This window comes from Eretmochelys imbricata, chromosome 12, assembly GCF_965152235.1.
Source record: "Eretmochelys imbricata isolate rEreImb1 chromosome 12, rEreImb1.hap1, whole genome shotgun sequence".
NCBI classification, from domain to species: domain Eukaryota; kingdom Metazoa; phylum Chordata; order Testudines; family Cheloniidae; genus Eretmochelys; species Eretmochelys imbricata.
This window is the reverse complement of record NC_135583.1, coordinates 9,722,857-9,746,814: the sequence shown is the minus strand read 5'-3', so window position 1 is coordinate 9,746,814 and position 23,958 is coordinate 9,722,857. Positions and strand designations below refer to the sequence as shown.

General features: G+C 37.2%; 1 protein-coding gene across 1 annotated transcript in view; it reads right to left on the bottom strand.

Annotated features, from left to right (window-relative positions):
• The window catches only part of MBTPS1 (membrane bound transcription factor peptidase, site 1), a 43,618-nt gene that overhangs the window by 1,822 nt on the left and 17,838 nt on the right, over positions 1 to 23,958 (bottom strand). The window contains exons 9-22 of the mRNA XM_077831508.1: positions 23,826 to 23,928; positions 21,835 to 21,986; positions 19,323 to 19,484; positions 17,612 to 17,756; positions 16,715 to 16,903; positions 15,876 to 16,048; positions 14,237 to 14,352; positions 11,654 to 11,810; positions 10,447 to 10,571; positions 9,212 to 9,289; positions 5,089 to 5,229; positions 2,362 to 2,493; positions 1,658 to 1,784; positions 762 to 892 (exon numbers count right to left, since the gene is read on the bottom strand). Coding sequence (XP_077687634.1) covers positions 762 to 892; positions 1,658 to 1,784; positions 2,362 to 2,493; positions 5,089 to 5,229; positions 9,212 to 9,289; positions 10,447 to 10,571; positions 11,654 to 11,810; positions 14,237 to 14,352; positions 15,876 to 16,048; positions 16,715 to 16,903; positions 17,612 to 17,756; positions 19,323 to 19,484; positions 21,835 to 21,986; positions 23,826 to 23,928 — 1,931 coding nt within the window. The remainder of the gene's footprint in view (positions 1 to 761; positions 893 to 1,657; positions 1,785 to 2,361; positions 2,494 to 5,088; positions 5,230 to 9,211; positions 9,290 to 10,446; positions 10,572 to 11,653; positions 11,811 to 14,236; positions 14,353 to 15,875; positions 16,049 to 16,714; positions 16,904 to 17,611; positions 17,757 to 19,322; positions 19,485 to 21,834; positions 21,987 to 23,825; positions 23,929 to 23,958) is intronic.

Sequence of the window (23,958 nt, the reverse complement as noted above, 5' to 3'; positions counted from 1 at the left end):
GTAAAAAGGGTCTTTGCTGATTTGAGAGGCACCACTAGTTTGCAGTGGAGGTCCAGGACAGGGTGAATGCCAATGAACATGGTACAGTTAACATAATATGTTACAGAAAACTAGACTACTGTGAATTTTTACAGTATCAGATTCTGTATGTGTTTGCTTACGCTATACCAAATGTCTGCTGCTCTTTCAGTTCTATGGGTGAAGAGTTCTTCCTAGTAGTTGCATATTATGAAAATTCTTAACATTAATTGCATTACATAACATAGCGTGAAGGCACTGAATGACAGTTAAGAATACACTTACAAAACCTATTAAAGTGCATACAATTTCAAAAGTACCCCAAGCATATCCAGTTGCATTCAGATCACCTTATTTTATGGTAGGTAACATAAAGATCTATTATAATACTAGTTAAGTCTTAAAAATAGCACCTACTTGTTAAATTTTCAGCGTCAATATTGAATTTCTAGCCCTACACTGAAGGTAGTAAAACTCATGAACAGCAATTCCTACACAATCTGAAAGCCACAAAGTCATTACAAACAACTGTCAGTATACTTTGCCTCCAATTAGCCATCTTTGTTAACATTCACTACAAGCTTATTCTGAACAAATCACAAACTTACAAAAGTTAGTTTTAATTTTCAACACAAACTTTTTATACTGTGGCAGTCACTGACATTTCTGAGCACTTTAAACATTTTTAAGAAATCATGTAAAATCTCTGCGTCTCTCTGCGCCCCAGGCAGATTGATATTTACCTCCTGGAATGTCCCATGCTCCACTTTCTCCCGGGGATAATGGTCTTACTTGGGGTCGGTTCTGTCGAAAGCTGGGTAAAGCCACTTTATCCAAATCAATTGACAATAATTTTTGATGTTTCCAAAGGTTGCTGGAAGAAATTAAAATATAAAAGCATTTACACATTGGTCCAAGAAGTCCAAAGAATTCTGCAGAAATGTTATACATTTAATTATATAACACTGCATAAAAATGTATAAAAAGAAATTATACAAAAAGATAATCTGAATCAATAATTAATTCACTAAATTGGATGCACAGATTACTTACTGTGCAATTAATTTTATTGGTTTCAAAGTTCACAAGATTACAAAATTCAAATCAAATGCTGTATATACAAAGTCTGTTAGGTATCTACTTATCTACAAATTTGTTTCTTGGGGTAACCTACCAAAAGTTACCCACAATGCTAGTGGACCATTAATAGATATATTGGTTTGTCTACCTCTAAACTACCAACAGATGACACACTGGAAAGTAGAGTTAATCAAAAAGTGATTTAGAAATATTTTTCTGAAAAAAACATGAATTTTCATTGCTGTTATTTGCAAGATCATATTAACTGCAGTTTGGGGGTACTCAGAAAACCACCATTTTATTTGTCGAAATGTCTGTAAAGTCCCAAACTTTCACAAATTATAGTATGACCGATGAGTTAGCCAAAAATGTGTATCAGGAGTGCAGTAACCATTATTTCCTATTTATTATTCACCTTTTGTTATTGTCGTATTTGAGAAGTTTCAGGCATTCACTCAGAAAGCAGAGACAATACCATTTGATTTAAAGTGACCTTCTGATCAAATTCAAAACTGAAAATTTCTTATTAAAAACATTTAAAAGAATAAAATGTAATAACCTGGGTGCAGTTTCATTCAAAGGCTGTGGTTTTGCCCAGGACAAGTGAGGACAAGCTGGAAGAGAACGAGGTTTTGGGTCTCCCAAGTGAGCCTCAAGCACCTTTGAATACCGATGAAGATGGTTACCTGTAATTCCATTACAAAGACAGAGTTACACAAATTTTATGTCCTCATAGTTTCTCAGGTGTAAGATTTTCAAATATCTGTATTATACCAAACAGCATTGTGATTAAGAAAGGGAGTTTCTTATATAAAATGCCTTACAGCTAAACCTCATTCTTATAAATAATTAAAAAGTATCTTATAAAACAGAATTGTGAATGTACAATCAGTTGCCAGGCAACTTTAAAATCTCTAGGTTTTGACAGTCAGCATATTAGATAACACTGAGTGCTTTAAATACACACTGTATCTATCAATCGGTATTTGAACTTAGAAGAACAGTATATATTAGGAATATATGCAAGAGCTACTACTCCAAAATCTGTTTGCATACAGTGCTACAGATAACAAAAACTGTGTATTTAAAATTACTGCATTGTGATTTTAATAATTGCTGAAGTCTTTAACTATGTTCATACTCTGAAAATGCAGTGTTAAGAAAACAGGAACATTCGGGGAGCCACTCCTATTTCCTGCAGTACCACAGGATTAAGCTGGTACTAAATACTAGCAGGCTCTGCTAAGTAACCAACACTCTCACCTTCCATCCTCTCTGGAAGAGAGTATCCTGCTCCAGTTGGTGGTCGTTGTCTGTTTTCAGAATGACTGAGACTTGGTGGCATCACCCCGTAGGAAGTATACTGAAGAAGAGAATCTAGTAGCCAAAAGCAGTCTGTGTGGATTTAATGGCCCCCCCGGCCCCCCAAATAACACACATTATGATACAGTTTGGACTTTAAAATAAATAAGTAAATAAATAAAGAAGAAATTTGTTAGTTAAAATTTCTAGGACTGAGTTTTAAATAGGATACCTAAAGCTTTAAAACCTGGTCAGTTTCTCCTTTTCTTTTTGATTTACAAGTAGTACAAGCATTATGGTTGTTTCTCTTGGCATAGCTAAGAAAAAATATCCCTGTTTTCACATATGGGGTGGGTTTTAAAGTGTCGAAATTACAACAAACTGTTCAATTTTAAAGGAAAATATTTTCTTCTTTTCTGAACTAAACAAATGTTTAGCTTTTAATGCTGAGAGTAGGTTATTCAGCAACTGCGTCAAGCATGGGAACTTTGGTTTCGGCGAGACTTAGAGCTTTTGATGCCTCAAGTGAGGTAGGTGCTCCCCAAAACAGCACGTTATCTGCATGTATATGGAAGTTATCAGTTTTACTGATGTGGAAATGTAGGAAGCACAAAGCTTAAAACTTTGCTTTCATCATTTAGAGTCACAGCTGCAGCTGTTCTTACATGGACAAAGTATATTTTTGGTGGGAGATGATTCTGAAGGGCAGAGGTTCTCAACCTGGTTGTATGCCCCACAGAGGTGTGCCAAACACTTATCAGGGATCCCAACCACTCTGCTCTTCCCATACTGCTAAGTAGGATGGGGGTCCTGCCTAGACCCCAGCATCCCAGTTATATGCGAGGCGGCTCCCACAGTGATCCCAGTTTGGAAAAGGGGGTTGTGATATGGGAAAAGCTGGGAAATGCTGCAGTAGCAAGTTTCTTTCTGAGTGTTCTTTACACTCTAGTACTGCTCATGAGCACTGGTTTCAGATGTTGCTAAAACTGTCCTGGTCTTGCTGCAGAGCTTGCTATTGCTAAAATTATGATCACAGGTCTCAAGCTCTCTGAAATTTTAGTTTGTAGAATAAGGACAAGTGAATCTTCTCATTCATTTTTAACATAGAGTCCCCACCCCGCCCCACCAAAATAACCTCAGAACTTCTTTGCTTGAAGAGCTGTTTGGTGGGAATGGACGTTAATCTTCATAATCCTGATATCACTTAAACCCTCACCTTTGATTTTTAAAGAGGTCAGTCAACCACGTTTTAAGGATTTGTATTCATATATGTGAAGAATTTAACAGCTTAAGGTCAATGATGTCTTAAGCAGGAGATAAAGCTCTTAATTCATAACTTAAAAGCCAATTTAATGGAATTATTTAAAGCTTTCCAGTCTGCTTGCTACACAGAGTTACACCAAATATAACAGCATCAGTGTTCAAAAGGCACAGCATTCTATTACTTATATCATTGTTAAAATATCTGTCCTTGCAGGAAAGGCTTTTAATAACCTTTAGTGAACCTGTAAAGCTCTGGGGTCACCACAGGGTATTAATGATAAATTCTGGGCACCATATTAACGGAAAGATATCGAAAAAAATTGGAGGAAGTGATTTATAAGGAAAGATGGAAAAAGACCTTCACTAAGTGACAATTTTACATAAAACATGATAATCTACAAATATTTGTTGGGTTTGAAAATTTAGTCAGGAGATGAATTTTTTAACGTTATACACTGATGTATTACTTGTATTAAAAGGGATAAAATTAATAAAAGGAAAAATTAGGCTGAATATCAAGAAATATCTCTTGATACTGAGCCCTACCAGATTGTAGCTTAGTCTCACAAGGGAAATAGTAGAAAAACAACTGCTTCAGAATTTTAAAATCTAGACTAGACAAAGCACCAGATAATGGACCATAAGGAACAATCATGGTTTGCAGGGAAATAGACTGCGTGATCCGATAAGTCTTTTACACCTCTAACTTCTATGATTCTATGAACCTGTTACCCATCAATTTAAAGAATTTATGGTTCTTCAAGGAACAATCTTTAATTTCTCAGAGTTACCATTGCTGTTCTGTGTGAGATGCAGAGTAAAATAGGGAGCACAGCTTGGAAGTCCAGTTATATTATAAATCTACACTGAAACATGCTCTGAAAAGGATAAAGGCTAATAAGTTGTTAAGTTTTGCTAGACCTACTGATAAAAAACAGTAATGCAAAAATACACTTTAAATGACAATTATACTATGCAAATGGCACTATACAAATAGGATCATGGGGTACTATACTTGTGTCTCAATGACACCAAATCAGACATGCCCTCAATTTAAAAGAAAAAAAAAGTTTTTTAACCACTAATCCTGGAAATCCACCCTGATATATCAAAGTAATGCTATGTTCTATTAGAAACAGGTTCAGAATAGAGACAGGAATCTGTATAAGTACAAGGATCAGAACTACTGGATATCACGAGGTCATTTTACAAAGTTATTCTTCTAGCCATAATTGGATTTTACAAACATACTAGATAGAACATACTCAATACAGCTATGAAGAAATCAAATTGTCCTGTGATTGGTGGCATTCAGATTTTTTTTCATAGCAAGTATAAATTTTGCTGATGGGAGCTGTAAACCAGCCAGCTCCGCAGGTGTCAGTATATAAAAGCAATTCATTCTGCATATCACATTTCATATACCTTTTTGCCGATGACTATCATCTAAGCAGTTAGAGTCTCCATATAGAACTAGTCTGCCTCCACCTTCAGAAGGAATTTGGTACAGTCCCAAAATGGGGACATTTTCAATTACAGCAGTCTCCTGCTTTAAAACTTCAAGACCTAGAACAGAGTAAGAAGGAATTTTAAATTTTACTAAAAGCCATATGCAATTTAAACATTCCCCCCCCTTCCACGATACACAATCCCCCACACTTTACAAGCTATAAATAATAAACATTCAAGAAATGCAGTTTCTTGGCTCTTCATTTGAGATTACATTCATGAGAAAATTTCCTAGACAAATTTGGCAACAAATAAAAACACTCCAAGGCCTTGGTTTTGTAATTCCTGCACTGAGTTTATTTTCTTTACTTTAGTGCAGTTGCAGAATCAAGACTCAAGTATTTCACTGTCTTTAATGTTCTCTAATGAAAAATCCTAAAATTTCACCTACAATTCCCCTAATTTCCCAAGTTTTAAAATAGTAGATAATTAAGGTTTTCTACATAAGGTTTTTTTTCCATTAGAAAGAGTGAATTTTTTGTGAAGAGTTTAAAGGGACTTTATGAAATTAATTTCTTGCAACGGTGTGCAATATCTACTAATTTAAACACTGACCATTACAACACATATTGCTTAACATCCACATACATGGCTGCTATGTTTAAATATTATTAGAAGCCAAGCACCATTCAAGCAAGAACCAAGAATACAGTAGTCTCAAAGTAAGGAATTCCCTCTCTTTGTAAAGAGCAACAAAATGGAATTTCTAACTGAAGAATGTTAATATACGTGTTTAATAGTAGGGGTTATGAGGAATAAAGGCAATTGTTTTCCAATGTGTGCATCTCATTATGTCTATGCACTACAAACTTCTGGTGTATTTAAACTCCTGTTAAACTTTCAATTTATGAACAAAATACTAAGTTTATAATGGAGAAATATGCCAAAAAGAAAATTTTACCTAACTCACATGCTTTCCCCCTATTTTCTCTCGTTTTAAACTCTTACCTACTTTCACTTTTTTCTGTTTCTATTTAAAAAACAAAACAAAACAGATTTCATTGTCAAGTTCTGCTATGGCTCAATGATGTCCTATGAGATACTTGCAATAAAAATCTAAAAAGCAACTTTGTAAGGATATTCAGGTGCTTGTCACTTACAAGATTGAGAGTCTCCTAATGATTAATGGCTATTTAAACAGATGGCTTGTAAATAGAATATTTGCGCCTAAATTGAAACTAGTTGTATATGGGAAGGAAGAAAAACCAAAGAGACAGGTGGTGGTATGGATACATTTATCAAAAAAGCAAAAACTATTTAGTTTAAAATCAGGCACTCGTAACTCAAAAGGCCACTAACTCTACACTGTGAGATACATTCAAACTTTTTCAGATTTTAGTTAATGATAAATGAAAAGGAAAACAAAATTCATGATCCATAAAGAAACAAAACGTATTATAAAATATGCATAACATTACTTTTTGGTAAAATGCTTCTCTGAGATTCCAATCTGAGATTATTTGAAGAACTGAAACAGCAATATAAACTCCAAAAACCCAGTAAATGCAAATTCCTCCAGTTAACACATTATCTCCAGACTAGACAGAAAAACGTACAGCAATGTCTTTCTTTTGAAGGTGAACTGAAAGGGGTTCAGAAAAATAAGAAGCCTAACAGACTAATTACCAAACTTTATGCATCTCTGAATGATGCTGAAATATATGTCAATATAAAAAACAACAACACAGAGTTCCTGAATACTAAACATCTTCCAAAATGCCCACACAACTCAGCTTTTCTCCACTGTGGCAGAATTCTAACGGAAAGTTATTATATGCCTCTTTTACATCCTAGTAAGCATCAACAAAATAAACTCAAAGTCCTAACTTCATCTGAAGAGAACAAAGACATGTTAGTCACAACACACACATCTTCTGTGACTGCCCACAGATTAAAACACTCAAGTCATATACACATAAAAATTCACAGGAAACTTCTGACATAAAGTATAATAAAAAAGGAATTTATTACATCCTGGAAGACATTCTGCTGAATCACAGAATCATAGAAATGTAGGGCTGGAAGGGACCTCCAAAGGTCATCAAGTCCATCCCTCTGTGCTGAGGCAGGATTAAGTAAACCTAGACCATCTCTGACAGGTGTTTGTCCAAACTGTTCTTAAAAACCTCCAATGATGGGGATTCCACAGCTTCTCGTTGAACTCTATTCCACAGCTTAATTACTTTATATGTGGAAAGTTTTTCCTAATATCTTACCTAAGTCCCCCTTGTTGAAGATTAAACCTATTCCTTCTTGTCCTTCCTCCAGTGGACATAGAGAATTACTGATCACCGTCCTCTTTATAACAGCTCTTAACATACTTGAAGAGTTACCGGGTCTCCACCCCCATCCCCAGTCTTCTTTTCTTAAGACTAAACATACCCAGTTTTTTTAGCCTTTCCTAATAGGTCAGATTTTCTAAACCACTTATCATTTTTGTTAGTCTTCTCTGGACTCTCCAATTTATCCACCTCTTTCCTAAAGTGTGGCACCCAGAACTGAACACAGCATTCCAGCTGAAGCCTCACTAGTGCCAAGCAGAGCAAGGCAATTACCTCCTGTCTTACATATGACACACTTTTAAATACACCCCAGAATGATATCAGTCTTTTTTTGCAACTGCATCACATTGCTGACTCGTATTCAATTTGTGATCCACTGCAGCCCCCAGATCTTTCACCAGTAGTACCACTTAGCCAGTTATTCCCCATTTTGTAGTGGTACATATGATTTTTCCTTCCTAAATGAAGTACTTTGCACTTGTCTTTATTAATTTCATCTTGTTGATTTCAGATCAATTCTCTAATTTGTAAAGGCCATTTTGAATTCTAATCCTGTCATCCAAAGTGCTTACAACCCTGCCCATCTTGGGGTCATCCACAAATTTTAGAAGCATGCTCTCCCCTCCATTATCCAAGTCATGAGTGAAAATAGTGACTAGTACTAGACCCAGGACAAACTCCGGCAGGACACCACTAGATATGCCCTCCCAGTTTGACAGTGAACCATTGATAACTAGTCTTTGAGTATGGTCTTTCAACCAGTTAAGTACCACCTTACAGTAACTTCATCCAAACTACATTTCTCTAGTTTTCTTATGAGAGTATCATGTGGGACTGGGTCAAAAGTCTTACTAAAATCAAGATATATCACGTCCACGGCTTCCCCCATCCACTAGGCCAAAACTCCATCGAAGAAGGAAATTAGGTTGATCTAGCAGGATTTATTCTTGACAAATCCATGCTGGCTATTTCTTATAAACTTATTATCGATAGTCTAGGTGTTTACAAATTGATTGCTTAATAATTTGTTCCAGTATCTTTCCAAGTATTAAAGTTAAACTGACTGGTCTATAATCCCCTAGCTCCTCTTTATTCTTGCTTTTAAAGATAGGTACTGTTTGCCTTTCTTCAGTCCTCTGGGACCTCACTTGTCCTCCATGAGTTCTCAAAGATAACTGCTAACAACAAAATGTGATACTTGTTCAAAACATTAGCTATAGCTGTACAACAAATGCATCACCAACTTATGGCTTGGAAAAGAAAATCCTACAACTGAGATATAGCTAAAGATAATATTAAAAAAATAGAAGATACAGTCAAATTTGATAGGACCAAGTCTGAGTTTAAAGACATTTAGACTTCAGCTATCACTTTAACTGAAATGTACAAGCAACAGTCTGAAGTAAAACTGCACAAAACCACATGCAGAAAGGACACTAAAAATTACCTATGCACCCAGATGCACACACAATTTCTGCTGCATCTGTAAGTGTATAAATAGATATACAGAGACAGCAGTATTACAATAAATATTTGTGTATATAGTTGCATATAACTGTCTTGTATCAAAAGCATGCCTGTACCTGTGTCCTAAGTGGTGTGTAAGAACGCTATACCAAAAGAAACAACCTATCTACTGAATTACTCTGTACATTTTTGGTAACTTTTGCACTCAATTATAAATGTTTACCTGTATACCGACCTAGAAATACCATTAATAAAAAAAATAATAAAAATAAGGAAATGCAGCTGTATACCTTGGTCCTTAAAAGTGTGTGAAATTACAATGCCATCGTCTGGAAACTTAGCAATACTGCATCCTGATGCATAGTTCACTGAAAAAACAGACATATGAAGTTACAATGCACAGACTAACAATGCATGTTCTTTCCCCCCACCCCATTATTCAGCTAACTGTGAAGGTCAAGAAAGAAAAGAAATGCATCATACATGCTTATATGAGTTCTCATATTCTGATTAAAATCACCATATAATCTGCAGAAGGGTTTTTTTTCAATTAACTACTAAAGAATTTCCAAGAAAAGCTTTCAAATATTTAATTTCATATATTTCACTCAAGTATACTTTCATTTTAGAAGTTACGATGTTATAATCTTTTTCAAACCCAAAAGAGAAGCTTAATTATTTTATCTTTTACAAGCCATTGTTATCACTATGAAGGATAATTATTATTTGTATTCCAATGGCCCCCACCAACAATCAGGGATTGTACGAACAAAGTTAGAGGCAGTCCCTGATCTGAAGAGCTCACAGTCTAAATAAACAGAATAGACAAAGGGTGTAAAAAAAGGAAACAACACACAAGCAGAAGATTGGAAACTAAGGCAAAGGGAGATTAAGTGACTTGTTCAAGGTCAACCAGAAAGTCTGTGGCAGAGCCATAAAATGATTCCAGATTTCTTGAGCCCCCGTCCAGTGTCTTTCACCACAAGATCATCCACCATAATAGCTAAAACCTCAAACAGTGAAAAATATCAATCGATATGGGTAGACATATTTAAAATCAATCAATTATGGGTAGAGAATTCAAAGGTCAAGAGGACAAGATGTGCTAAAGAACATCCAAAAATTATATACATGTGTCAAAAGTGGAACGTTTTGAGGAGTGACTCCAAACGTGAATTTTTTTTTTTTAAGAGGAAACTTCAAAATTCAATTTAAAATATTAAGTTAAAATAGGACAAACCTGAACCTTGATATCTGTATATTTCTAATTAGTAAGTAATTATAATTTCAAATTAGAAAATAAATAAAACACTAAGAACTACATCTGGAATGCAAATACAAAAACGACCATAGAGTTTATTATACAGATATTAAACTAAAACCTTCTACTAGATTTTTTTCATATAATTTCATAGGGGTGTTAGAGTTGCAGTATCTCTGAAAGTCACATGTCCCATAAGTATAACTATTTCCCCAAAGAAAATACTATTCTTGGAGTAGTAAAGTACTGTATTCCATGACTTACTTTCATGGTTTGCCATGGTAAAATCCCCTTCGTATAGCCCATCACTAAAGGCCATGTTCCAGACAGAGAGAAGATCATTGAGAGCTGGAATATTAGCACCTCCAGTATCTGGCATCCACCACTGCCTACAAAAATTAGAGCATGACACAGGTTATTAGTATAGGAGATCCAAAATTTTGTTTCATGACAGAAGTTCCAATATCTCCCTGGATGATATTCAGAATGCACCAAACATGCATGTATGTATCAGTACATTCAAGGACATAAATGTTAATGTTTATTTGGTGGTGACAGTTTGAACACTAAGACTGTGATTTTCAAAGAGGTCTGAAGTGCGTTATGTGCCCAGATCCCATTGCATTTCTATGGGATATAGGCACCTCACTCCCTTAGGCTCCTTTGAAAATCCCAGCCTAAGTTAATTAACATTACAAATGTGAAATTCTCAATGTGGTCCAGCTTTACAGTGAAACAAAGTGTGCTTTAGCAGAACAGGACAAAAAACACCTTGAAATAAAACATTTTGACACGTCTACTTGGTTTGGCAACGAAGGAAAAAAGCCAACGTCCCAAATCATTTAAAAGCTGTCCGAGAGAATAAGGAACTTCTGATGTCTCCAGTAACAGAAAATATTGTTTGTTAACAGTTGGTTGGATAATTTCTAGGTTAAAAATAACACAAAGCTGACTGATGAGTTTTCTAATCTTTAGTTATTTTTAACCCCACAAATATTAAACTTTCCATTATTAGTGATGCTAATGTATTTCCCCTTTATAAAATATATAGGAATTATTTCAGATATTTGAATACTGGGTCACTTAGCTAACTGATACCATTCATAATTACGCTCTCCTTCCCATTCTCCTCCCAAAAACTGACAACTGAGAACTTTTTTTTTTTAAAGTAGTCATTGCTTTTTCTAGTCTCTATATTTGTGACATATGTTGCCTTAATATAATATATATATATATTTACAGCAATTGCTGTTAAAAACATGCCCATTTGCCATTTGATAAAGACAAAGTGAATGTAGCATCTGCGGTATTCCCTTCCTTATACATATTGTGGGAAAGACTGCAAATACTAAAATAATGTTACTGCATTACCTAAGACAATAGACAAGTTTATTTTTTTATGATGACCTCCTTATAAAGAGCAATTCTGTTAAGTTGTGCTTCCCACAGGCCCTCCCCCACAAACTGATACCTTGTGTTTTCATCGTAGAACTTGACTTTTCTCATCACTGAAGTGTTGTACCAATCACTGAACACTATTAGCGAGAGTCCATTATCAACATCCCTCCTTAGCTTGGTGATTTCTTCAGGAAAATATTCTTCCTCACTGTCCACCATCAGTAAGGTCCCTACATAAACAGAGCAAACAGAATTCATAATCTCTGAAGATCTAACCAATGTAATGTTACCTCTATCTACAGAACTCATGCAGAAGGTAGCATCTGTGCTGTGTCCCCATGCCTTCCTAAAAATATGCTCCAAAGTGACCTGAAGGAGCCCCCTTTAAGGGTATCAGTCTCATTTCCTTTCAATCCCTAGTTTCTTTCAAGAATGCCAATAATAAGTGTCAATTTTAATAATGGTTTCTAGAATGTAGGTACTGGATTAATACCACCAACTCCTTTAATGTGTCATGCTACAGAGGAAGTTATAGTAAGGAATAAAGGATGCACTGATAGTGACTCTATAGTTATGTTTTAGCCAGGATTTTCCCTTTGACAAGACCTTAAAATCTCTCAAACAAAATCAGTGACTTGCCAGCATAAGCAGGAACATACAGCCATTAAAACAGGAAGGCTTCAACAATATGTGTAAGAAAATACCAACATGAAAACAATTCAGTAGTGAATATTACACGGATCAGCGTTTGTTTTGAAGCTGTGCATATGTAGGGGAAGAAGAGGAATTCTGTAACATCTCTAATGTAAATACACAAACCAGTGATTAAGTCTTTACATGAGACGGATTGGATATCCTTTAATATGTAATGCTTCTTACTTTGATGACAAGTTTAATTTTTATGCTTGATAATACAAGAATGAAGAATGAATCCTAGCCAAAGACACAGTAAAGATTTGAATGGTAATTGCTTGCTTTAATACAGAAGACTATATGCTTAGTGATCTATCTCCATGTTTTCCTTCTGTTCAAATACTATCATTTATTACTCTAGCTGCTGTGAAGTCGTAATAACCAGATTAAAAAAAATATTGAGACTTCTTGCTGCCTTTTTGATGCAGAAGATTAAAAAACAGTCTTGGTTATTTCACAACGTTATTATAAATAACCAAACAAAATAAGAAGGTGACTTATTTGCTCCATAGGAAAAGTAATTGGAAAAATATACTTGTATACCCTGGAATAAACAACTGACATGTTAATTTGCTACTAGTTATCGAGGCACCTTAATTCTTCACTCTTTCTGTAATAAAACATTTCCTAATAAGAGGTACATTAACATTATTATTTCTTTCTTCTAATATTGCGAGAGCTCTTCTTTCAAAGCTGTCTATTGGAATTGTTTTTCCCCTCCTATTTGCTTTGTTGTATATAAAATGGTAATAAGACAAAAGCATTTCAACTGGAAGTGTTTACAAACTGCAGCATCACCAAGAACACAGAAGAGAATCCCATCGCCTCCTACCCCCTCTGCAAATGAAGTCCTTATACAGAAAATGCTATTCAATATATATTGGACAGCTAAGTAGAATGAACATCAAATTCATTTCCACTTTTGACTGAAGGTAGTTTTGTATATTTATCCATATGTGACAGGATAACATTTATAGTTTATTACATTTATGCAAAAAAACAGTTCTAGTCTAATTTCTGAAAGTCCAACAGGTCATTTGATTTTTCAGTGAATGCTGTTACAGTTTAACTCATATAAAGATTTCCATTGTTAACCCAATTTAAGGAATTTAATATTTAGAATATTTAAATGTATGAGGCTGAAACAAAGTTCGTTGTCATGCAAGAGAACCTTGTTTGGCAGCATCCATGTGACTATGTCACTAGAGACCCATTCATGATAGGGGTCCCTTTCAATAGGCATTTATCTGAGCTATGCTGGCATTTGTCTTAAGGGGTTCCTATTCTCCAGCAACTAAATGAAGACAGCATGCAAGGTGGCTCTACTTATCATTATAGCAAACCCTATATTAAGGTTATCTAACACTGCACATTACAAAGGATTCTTGCGACCTTTTCTTTACGTTCTCACACTTCCCTTATTTGCAGCAGTCCTTTGATATTTGGCAGGGGGGGATGCCCGAAAGCTACCGAGGTACCATCTCTTTGTCCCATGAAATGTAAACTGTTGAACATGGCCCTTTCACTTCCCTTCCTCTGGAAGATTTTGGCAGCCTGCCATAATATTAATTAAACCCATGAACAATGTAAAACCAAGATTCACCACCAAAGCAACAGTCTCAGACACTAATGAGAATACATTTCTATGATTCAATATACAATGCGATATAGGGGCTAGGGAAATCAGAACATTATGGCAGATTGAATTATGAGTTTTCCTCCTTCTCAGCCCATTAAATATTTTTGGATACAACGAAAGGGGAATTGACTAATTGTACTGTCGAAAATGGAATACTACAGAGAAACTTCCTTTGTAAAATTAAAGACACATTTATAATGTATGCAGTTATTTTTCTATTAGCATGTACTCTCTAGTATTTTTTCAGATCTTTTCAATCCCTTACAAAGATAAGAAAGCTTCTAAAAGAAATTAACAGAACATAAACAATGCATGACTGCTTACCATACTGACTAGCATCAAAACATGTAAATGGTGAACCAAGAACTTCAACAAAATATCCCATGCTTCTTAGATGCTGGTACATATCCCTGAAGTTTGTATGGATGTGGTCACCATTCCTAATACAAATAAAAGTAAACAAAAACAGTGGTCAAGAAATGTAAACATCACATGCACAAACCTAAATTACATTATCTTGTTATAGGGTCAATTTTTATTTTATTTTCTAAAAGATACATTTTCAAATAATGGCTTCTAATTTTCCATGCATAATCAACTCTATGCACAATTCTGTGCAAACTGTATCATCTGTAAGTGCAGATAATAGAGTGCAATGAATTACACAAACAACACTAAAGGCTGAGTTGAGGCCTCTTATGAAATACATTAGTATTTGTTTATTACACATTTCAAATAGAAAAATTAACCCCATATTAAAACCAGCTGAGATGAAGCAAGTAAGTGGGACTGACTTTGGAGAACTGCTGAAACCAGTGGAAACAGCTCCTTGCCATTTGCCAAGAGCCATTCTAGGGAGACGAGTATCCCAGTTCCCCAGGCAGCTATTCAGAAGAAGACACCCAGCACCTGTAACCTGCTTGGTTCCCATTGCTTTCTCACTGTGTGCTCCCTCCTACACAGTGCCCACAGTCCTTGTCTCCACTCAAGTCAGACTCTGGAGTAGGTTCCCTTTTTGGCACTAACATCAACTTCTTTAGGAGTGAGGGACCAATATGGAGACATTTCTGAAAAAGCAGAGGCCCTCGTCTGGGATCTCTCAGGTTGCTTTGACGTGTGCCAACACAGACAATAACATGTATACCAGTTCCCTTTCACGAAGTGAATAGCGGAGCTGAGAAAATGCCATAGTCAATCTGTAACTAAACTAAACTATTAAGTTATTTTTAAAAATGAACCTTCAGTTTGAGTTTTATGAATGAATCTAGCTGAATTTGTAAAGGTGTTTTGTTTTTTAAATAAGAGCAAAACACTTTAAGATGAAGCCTTAGTTTTCATATACATTTCACTCTTTAGAGATGTCAAACTTTTCTTCAGAAATCCAGGAAATAATTTAAATAAGTTGTTAATAAACCACAGATAAAGCTCGAGAACTCCATCTAGAAGCTATATTGTTTTCCATGAAATTATTAGAAAATAAAATTCCCCATGTTATATGCTGGAAGTGGGATTATGTTCCCTAGATAATAAAGGTACAATACACCATCGCTATAACGAACCTCTGGGGATCCAAGCCATTTGGTTGTTATAGCCAGTGGTTCGTTATAGGGAAAGAACCTTGCTCTGTGTGTGGGGGAGAAAGGGTGGCTGACACTTTGAGTCCCGCAGCACAACTGAGAGCTCCTCTGGCCCCGGGACCATGGCAAACAGCTCCTCTGGCAGCCGGAGGAACTGTGTGCCCCCACTCCCCCGCAGCCCTGAAGCCAGAGGAATTGTCAGCCCCCTGCTGCAGCAGGCGAAGCTTGGGATGGGATCCAAGGGCCAGGTTCGGTATAGCCTAAGGTTTGCTATTACGAAGGGTGTTATAGCGAGGTTGTACTGTAATGCATGTCATTAACATACAGTCAAGAAATAAACTCAAGAAATTAGTTACAATTTCTCAGATAAAACTGAAGAGACACACCAATCTAAAGGATCATTCTTCATCCTCAAATTATCTCTGGGGAAGTATCCTGGTGGATAACGAAGATTGTGATACTGATCCCAAAGGACTCGCTTGCTACGAGGAGGGGTAGGAATAATCTTTACTTTTATTGGGAGCTTCACAGTAGAAGTCTGCTCTGCACCACTTTTAGACTGGAAGAAAAAAAGGAAAACAAAAATAATGAAATACTTTTCCTAAAACAGTATTTACAATTTCATTTAGGATTATAAAGGTCCAGAAATACTGAAGAATGATTTTTGATTTTTATTTGCCAAGTTTACCCACTAAATCCAGGAACAGGTTTCCAGTGCCAGCAACCAATATTCAGAGATGAAAGTCTAATCCCATAAAGCACACAAGTATTGTAACCCCATTATAAAAAATCCTTTGTATATTCAGTGGTTTACATTTATGCTCAGAATTTAAAATATTTTAAAAAAAACTTTGGTGCTACAGGTGCTTTAAACATTTGAGACTTTAGAAGGTTCTCCAAAACAATTAGTTCTTTTTATGGAGAGAAAAATAATTCTAATTCATTATCAACCTGTGAAGATTTCCTATATTCCACCAGTTTACTTACAATTTATATTAGCCTCATCTCTCTACGGAGTTGGCCATGTGAAAGGGGTTTTTGTTTGCTTCTTTGTTTGAGTGCATTAATTTCCTGGTTAGATCCCTCAACTGTTAGATTTCTTGCTCAGATTACTAAACCTTGTCCCCAAATTCAACTGCACCCAAGATTATAAACCTAAACCAACCACTTAGAGGGATATTCATTTATCACTACATGATAAAACACTGAAATGAGGTAAACTTACTTCATTTTCTGCGGGGGACAATACTGTGATCATGACATGACCTTGAGCAATGCCTTCCCAAGACGCAGCTTTCTTTGCTACAGAAATAGAAATTGCTAGATATCCTGACCAGGGCCATAATACCGGGGAATAGGAGAAAGCCACTTCAATGTTATCTCCATTCTGTGGTAAATAGGGCTGCCAGTCTGGCTGCAGAGTAGAAAACAGAACGTGTTGGTAATTATTTTAAAATGTTGATGAAGGAATTTTTGTGGGAAACAGAGTTAAGGTTGACTATCACCTGGTAATTAGGTCACTTACTTAGGACATGGGAAACCCAAGTTCAAGTCCCTGATCCAATGACTAATACCTCATACAAAGAGGAACAGCTTCAGTAGGAGAGGTTGAGCCCAGTGGTTAGAGTGCTCTGCTGCAATGTGGGAGACTCAAGTTCAAATAGTTTCTCCACAGCAAGCAGATGGGGGACTGAACCCAGGACTCCCGCATCCCAGGCGAGAGCCTTAAGCACTGGGCTAAAACTGGTAAGGGAGCCATCCCATCCTCTAGACATGTTACAACTCCTGTCCTCCTTTGCTTTTGTCAAAATTCCCCAATCTGAAACAAAATCTTTTGAGTTGGGTTGAAACTAAATGTTTTAACCCAGCTCAACATTTTCTGACTTTTTGGAATTGCTGAAAATTTTTTTGTTTTCAGTTCGATCCAAAACGAAACAGGTTTTGATTTTTCAGAATTGCTAACAATTCAAAAAATCCATTATTCACACAGCTCTAGGTGTACCGGGTTTGTGCTTACTTTTTTATTTGGCACGGTAAAAAGTATTACCTGCTCTCCAGTCAGAAAAAGCAGCTCTTCAATGGGAAACACTATTGTTCCAAGTCATAGCTACTGCTGTCTTACCTTGTCTATAATTCTCCCAGTGACACCCATACCATTAAGGATGGTAATATTAACAATAGTTGGCATTCCTCCATAATAAATAGGTTGGGAGCAATAGGGCCACATGTAGGGGCATTCCGTCAAGTCAATGTAGCTTGGACTCAAACTGAAAAAAATAAAAAAAATACAGTAAATGAAAAAAGCACATAAAACACAATCATGTTAAAAAGTCAGAGGTAAAATTAGCAAGCTATAGTCCCTCTCACAGCTCTGATCTTTCTTTCCAATGAGTCTGAGACTTAAAAACCATGATTAAATTTAAAATATAACATGAGAAAGTTTTATGGCACAGATGGTCTGGTGATACGTAATCCTGCCACAGCATGGGGGGATGCACTTGATGAACTTTGAGGTCCTTTGCAACTCTACATTTCTATGAGAAATAAAGTTATTTAATTTTTAGAACGAAAAAAGAAAAGAAAAGAAAAGAAAAACTAACAGGACACAATTTAGCACAATAAAAATAATCTGATGTTGGATAACTGAAATTGGATTATTTCTCTATTTAAGTGTTAAATTTTCCACTACATACCCAGGGGATTAAACTAAGGAAGGAAAGAAAATGTACAAGCTTTCATAATAAAGAGGTGACAGATTCAGGCCCCTATTCCTCTCTAATTTTAAGAAACACAGAATCACAGAATATCAGGGTTGGAAGGGACCTCAGGAGGTCATCTAGTTCAACCCCCTGCTCAAAGCAAGGCCTAATGATGGCTTCTGACAAGAGGCTTTTCATTAAACTCTTCCATTTGAATTATGTAACCCAGGGGTAAGCAACCTATGGCATGCATGCCAAAGACAGCACACAAGCTGATTTTAGGCGGCACTCACACTGCCTGGGTACTGGCCACCAGTCTGGGGGGCTCTGCTGCTGGCCTGAGGTCCCGGCTGGCTCTACAGCTGGCCTCACCCTGGGGCAGTGAGGGGTGCAGACAGTGGATGGGTGTTGAAGATTTCGAAATGCAGCTCATTCAGTTAAAAAGCTCAGAATTGTGGGCATCAAAGTTTGGAGATCTGCAGAGTGCACTTGATGCTACCGAGAGAGATCATGAGGCCTCTATTCTGACCTGCTGGACGTCCCTGCCAGTGAAATTTAACTGTTTGAAGAAAACTGAGTTTGCAATGCTTTCAGCTTTTGGATTCACATACCTATGTGAACAGGTATTTTCACACATGAAATCTGTCCTCTGTCCCTCTCGGAGCTGGTTAACAACTGATCACTCAGAAGCCTGTGTGCAGCTTAAAGTATCCCAATACGTGCCAGACATTGCAAAACTCAGCAAGGAAAAGCAAGGGCAAGAATCACACTAAACTGGTAAGATCTGCATTTTAATTTAATTTTAAATGAAGCTTCTTAAACATTTTAAACATCTTATTTACTTTACATACAACAATAGTTTAGTTATATATTATAGACTTATAGAAAGAGACCTTCTAAAAAGGTTAAACTGTATTACTGGCACATGAGACCTTACATCAGAGTGAATAAATGAAGACTTCTGAAAGGTTGCCGCCCCCTGCTGTAACCTATATGCGAATTCTCTTCACCATGTGAGCATGCAGACTGCTCAGCTGAGCAAGATGTGTGACTTTCTTTTAAAACAAGTGCTCAGAACAACATGCATAACATTAACATGAATAGATTATTAATTAACGAAAAATTAACACTCACCTGGCCTGTGGCTTATAGCTATTAAGGATCTGGTAGGCTCTAAGAAGATCCAGTTTGCCATGTCCTTGCTCAAACATGTTAACTCCAGGAACCCTACGTGCTGATGCAATCAGGGCCTGCTTCATGCTAGCTGGATTCACCATTTCACGCTTCTGAACTGTGCTAAAAATGACAAATGTTTATTAAATTACATTTAGGAAGCCCTGTTCTTATCTCGGGCTAGGCATGGAATGAGAAATGAGACTAAGGCCAGGTCTACACTCAAAAGTTAAGTCAGCTCAGCTCCATCGCTCAGGAATGTGAAAAATTCACACCGCTGAGCAAAGTAGCTCAGCCAACCTAACTCCCAGCGTAGACAGCACTAGGTCGACAGAAGAATTCTTCTGTTAACCTAGCAGCCACTTCTCAGGAAGTGAATTTCTATGACAACAGGAGAACCCCTCCTGTCACAGTAGTGAGCGTCTATAGCTGTGCTGCTGTAGTGTTTCAAGTGTAGACAAGCCCTAAACTTATTCTAATCCATTCAATTTAAGTAAAATGTAACTGACAATCTATTACATGCATAACCTATGGTTAAAAACTGGAGACTATCACTTAAGTGACTTTTCAATGGAAATGCTTAAGATGCACTGTTAAACAATAATAGAATACCATTTATTTATATATTTTTGGATGTTTTCTGCATTTTCAAATATACTGATTTCAATTACAACTCAGAATATAAAATGTACAGTGCTCAAATATTTGCACTGTAAAAAAAACAAAAGAAATATTATTTTTCAATTCGCCTAATTCAAGTACTATAGTGTAATCTCTATCATGAAAATTGAACTTACAAATGTAGAATTATGTACAAAAATAACTGCATTCAAAAATAAAACAATGTAAAACTTTAGAGCCTACAAGTCCACTCAGTCTTACTTCTTGTTCAGCCAATCACTCAGACAAACAAGTGTGTTCACATTTGCAGGAGATAATGTTGCCCACTTCTTATTTACAATGTCACCTGAATGTGAGAACAGGTGTTCACATAGCACTGTTGTAGCTGGCGTTGCAAGATATTTATGTGCCAGATGCACTAAAGATTCGTATGTCCCTTCATGCTTCAAACACTATTCCAGAGGAAGTGTCCATCCTGATGACGGTTTCTGCTCAATAATGATCCAAAGTAGTGCAAACCGACGCATGTTCATTTTCATCATCTGAGTCAGATGCCACCAGCAGATGCTTGATTTTCTTTTTCAGTGGTTTGGGATCTGTAGTTTCCACATCAGAGTGTTGCTCTTTTAAGACTTCTGAAATCATGCTCCACACCTCGTCCCTCTCAGATTTTGGAAGGCACTTCAGATTCTTAAACCTTGAGTCAAGTGCTGTATCTTTAGAATTTCACATTGGTAACTTCTTTGCGTTTTGTCAAATCTGCAGTGAAAGTGTTCTTAGAACGAACAACATGTGCTGGGTCATCATTCAAGACTGCTAGAACATGAAATATATGGCAGACTGCAGGTAAAACAGAGCAGGAGACATACAATTCTCCCCCAAGGAATTCAGTCACAAATTCAGTTAATGCATTATTTTTCTAATGAGTGTCATCAGCATGGAAGCATGTCCTCTGGAATGGTGGCCAAAGCATGAAGGGGCATATGAATGTTTAGCATATCTGGCATGTAAATACCTTGCAATGCCAGCTACAAAAGTGCCATGCGAATGCCTGTTCTCACTTTCAGATGACATTGTAAATAAGAAGCAGACAGCATCATCTCCCATAAATGTAAACAAACTTTTTTGTCTTAACGATTGGCTGAACAAGAAGTAGGATTGAGTGGACACTGTTTTGGTTTTGAGTGCAGTTATGTAAGAAAAAAAAAATCTACATTTGTAAGTTGCACTTTCATTATAAAAAGAACAGGAGTACTTGTGGCACCTTAGAGACTAACAAATTTATTAGAGCATAAGCTTTCGTGGGCTACAACCCACTTCATCAGATGCATAGAATGGAACATATAGTAAGATATATATACACACACACACACACACAAATAAGCTGGAAGTTACCATACAAACTGTGAGAGGCTAATTAGTTAAGATGAGCTATTATCAGGAGAAAAAAACTTTTGTAGTGATAATCAAGATGGCCCATTTAGACAGTTTGACAAGAAGGTGTGAGGATACATAAGTTAAGGAAATAGATTCAATATGTGTAATGACCCAGCCACTTCCAGTCTCTATTCAAATCCAAGTTAGTGGTATCTAGTTTGCATATTAATTCAAACTCAACAGTTTCTCGTTGGAGTCTGTTTTTGAAGCTTTTCTGTTGCAAAATTGCCACCCTTAAATCTTTTACTGAGTAGTTAAGGTCTCAAACGGAAAAACTGTGCTTGTTGTTCTTCAGAGAGTTAGTTTTCGTAAGTGCAGAAACAAATATTTTTAATTGGTAGGCTTTTTAAAAGTCAATTTACAGATCTTGTTAATCAAATGCATTTGAGATATATGTTCTTCATTTAATTATTACCTTACTAGCAAAGTGACAGCACCTGCCACTACAGGAGAAGCAACACTTGTCCCAGAGAGGGAGCGGCATCCACCCTTCATACCAGAACCTCTCACTCCAGAGCCATAAGTAACAATGTCAGGCTTCACTCTACCATAACCTCCTGGCAGTTCCTATAAATTAATTAAAAAAATGGTTTATGTTTATATCAACATATCATTTACTAGTGCTGGCCTATGTCAGAGACAGGATACTGGACAAGATAGACCCCAGGTCTGATTCCGTAACATAAATCCTATGTTATTAAAACTATTCTGTATATGTTTTAGATTAACAGTTCCTATACACTTTTCACTTTTTTTTTTAAGTAGAAAAAATATATATTCAGAAAATTTTAATACTTCTTCAGGCAGCTTAAAATCATGAGTCTTAATCAGTCACACGTAAGACAAAGGAGATAATTATTCCACTCTACCAGACAGTGTTACCTATAATTTTTCCCACCCATGTACAGAATGAATTTTGTTATGTGCACCAATATGGAGGTGACATATTGGTGCACATAACAAAATTCATGCGGTGGGGGTGGGGCCGAAGGGTTCAGAGTGTGGGAGGGGGCTCAGGGCTGGAACAGAGGGTTGTGGTGCAGGGGTGTGAGGGCTTCGGCTGGGGGTGCGGGCTCTAGGGTGGGGCCAGCGATGAGCGGCTTGGGGTGCAGGAGGGTGCTCCGGGGCTATGGCAGGGAGAGAGGACTCCCCCCAGCTCTCTCTCCCTGCAGCAGCACCTGTGCTGCGGGGGGGAGAGGTGCATCTCCCCACAGCAGCAGCTCCGGAGGTGGGGCTTCAGGATAGGCACCCCACCCCCGGCAGGCTCAGGCCTGGGGAGGGGTGCCATGGCAGGTCTGGGCTGGGGGAGGGCTGCCCCGGCCAGGTCCGTGCCTGTCCGGGCTGCCCCGGCAGGTTGGGGGCCGGGCTAGGTTGGGGCCTGCGCACCCCTCCCTCGGCAACTACAGGTCCCTGGGCAGGTTCCCTGAGCGCCTGCGTGGTGCTAAGAAGGCTGCTGTGCGGACGTGCAGCTTACAGGGAACTTAGCTACCAGGTAATGGTGAGGCCTCAGTTAGTATTGTCCTGGACTCTGGGTGCCGCTCTTTAGGAAAGAGATGGACAAATTGGAGAGATTCCAGAGGAAAGCAACAAAAATGATAAAAAGTTTAGAAAACCTGACCTATGAGGAAAGGTTAAAAAACCTGGACATGTTTAGTCTTGAGAAAAGAATACGGGGGAGACCTGATAATCTTCAAATATGTTAAGGGTTGTTATAAAGAGCAGTGTGATCAATTGTTCTCCATGTCCACTGAAGGTAAAACAGGAAGTAATGGGCTTCATCTGCAGCAAGGGAGATTTAGATTAAAAAGTTTTTCTAATATCCGATAATAAGGGTAGCAAAGGGTTTGCACAGCTTCTAGGGACAAGCACTAAGCCCATATGTGCTCCTTAAGTTAACAGACTGCCTAATGATAGTGCCAACAGTGGACCTAGGATCCCACAAAGGGAATGAGGTGGAATGAAGCAGTAACCACAGCATACTGCACAGTAGCTAACAAATCTGGGTGATTTGAGGGCAAAGACAGGATGCACCCTAACAAAAGGCGTAAAAGGGTCTCTGGCTCACTTCCATGTAGCACTGAAAACCTAAAAGCCCATTAAAATAAAGTTCTGTTCTGAGGATGAAATGGCTATTTTAAGGATTTACTTTTATTACCTAAAAAGGAACTTAAAAAGGCTTAATTGAAGCCAGTGTTTAGAGACTGCATTCTGTCAATTCTCATGTACCTATTACAGTTTAATACTTCGCACATTTTACCTTTTCATCCACATTAACTAATTTAATCCCAGGTGATTGGACCTACCGAGATTTTAAAAAGCTAACATGGCAGAGAGGGCATCTCTGTTAGAATTGGAAAGTTCATGTTAGATGTTTTGAAGCCATGCATATTTTATATTTGAGCTTACCCAGGTGGTCATTCCCCTCGATGAGAAACGAGCTATATTATCTTCAAAGTCAATTCCTCCTACTCCAATCACATCCATCTGGTCAGCAGGGTTATTGAGAGTGCTAAAACGAGTGAGCAGAGGGAGGGGGGTG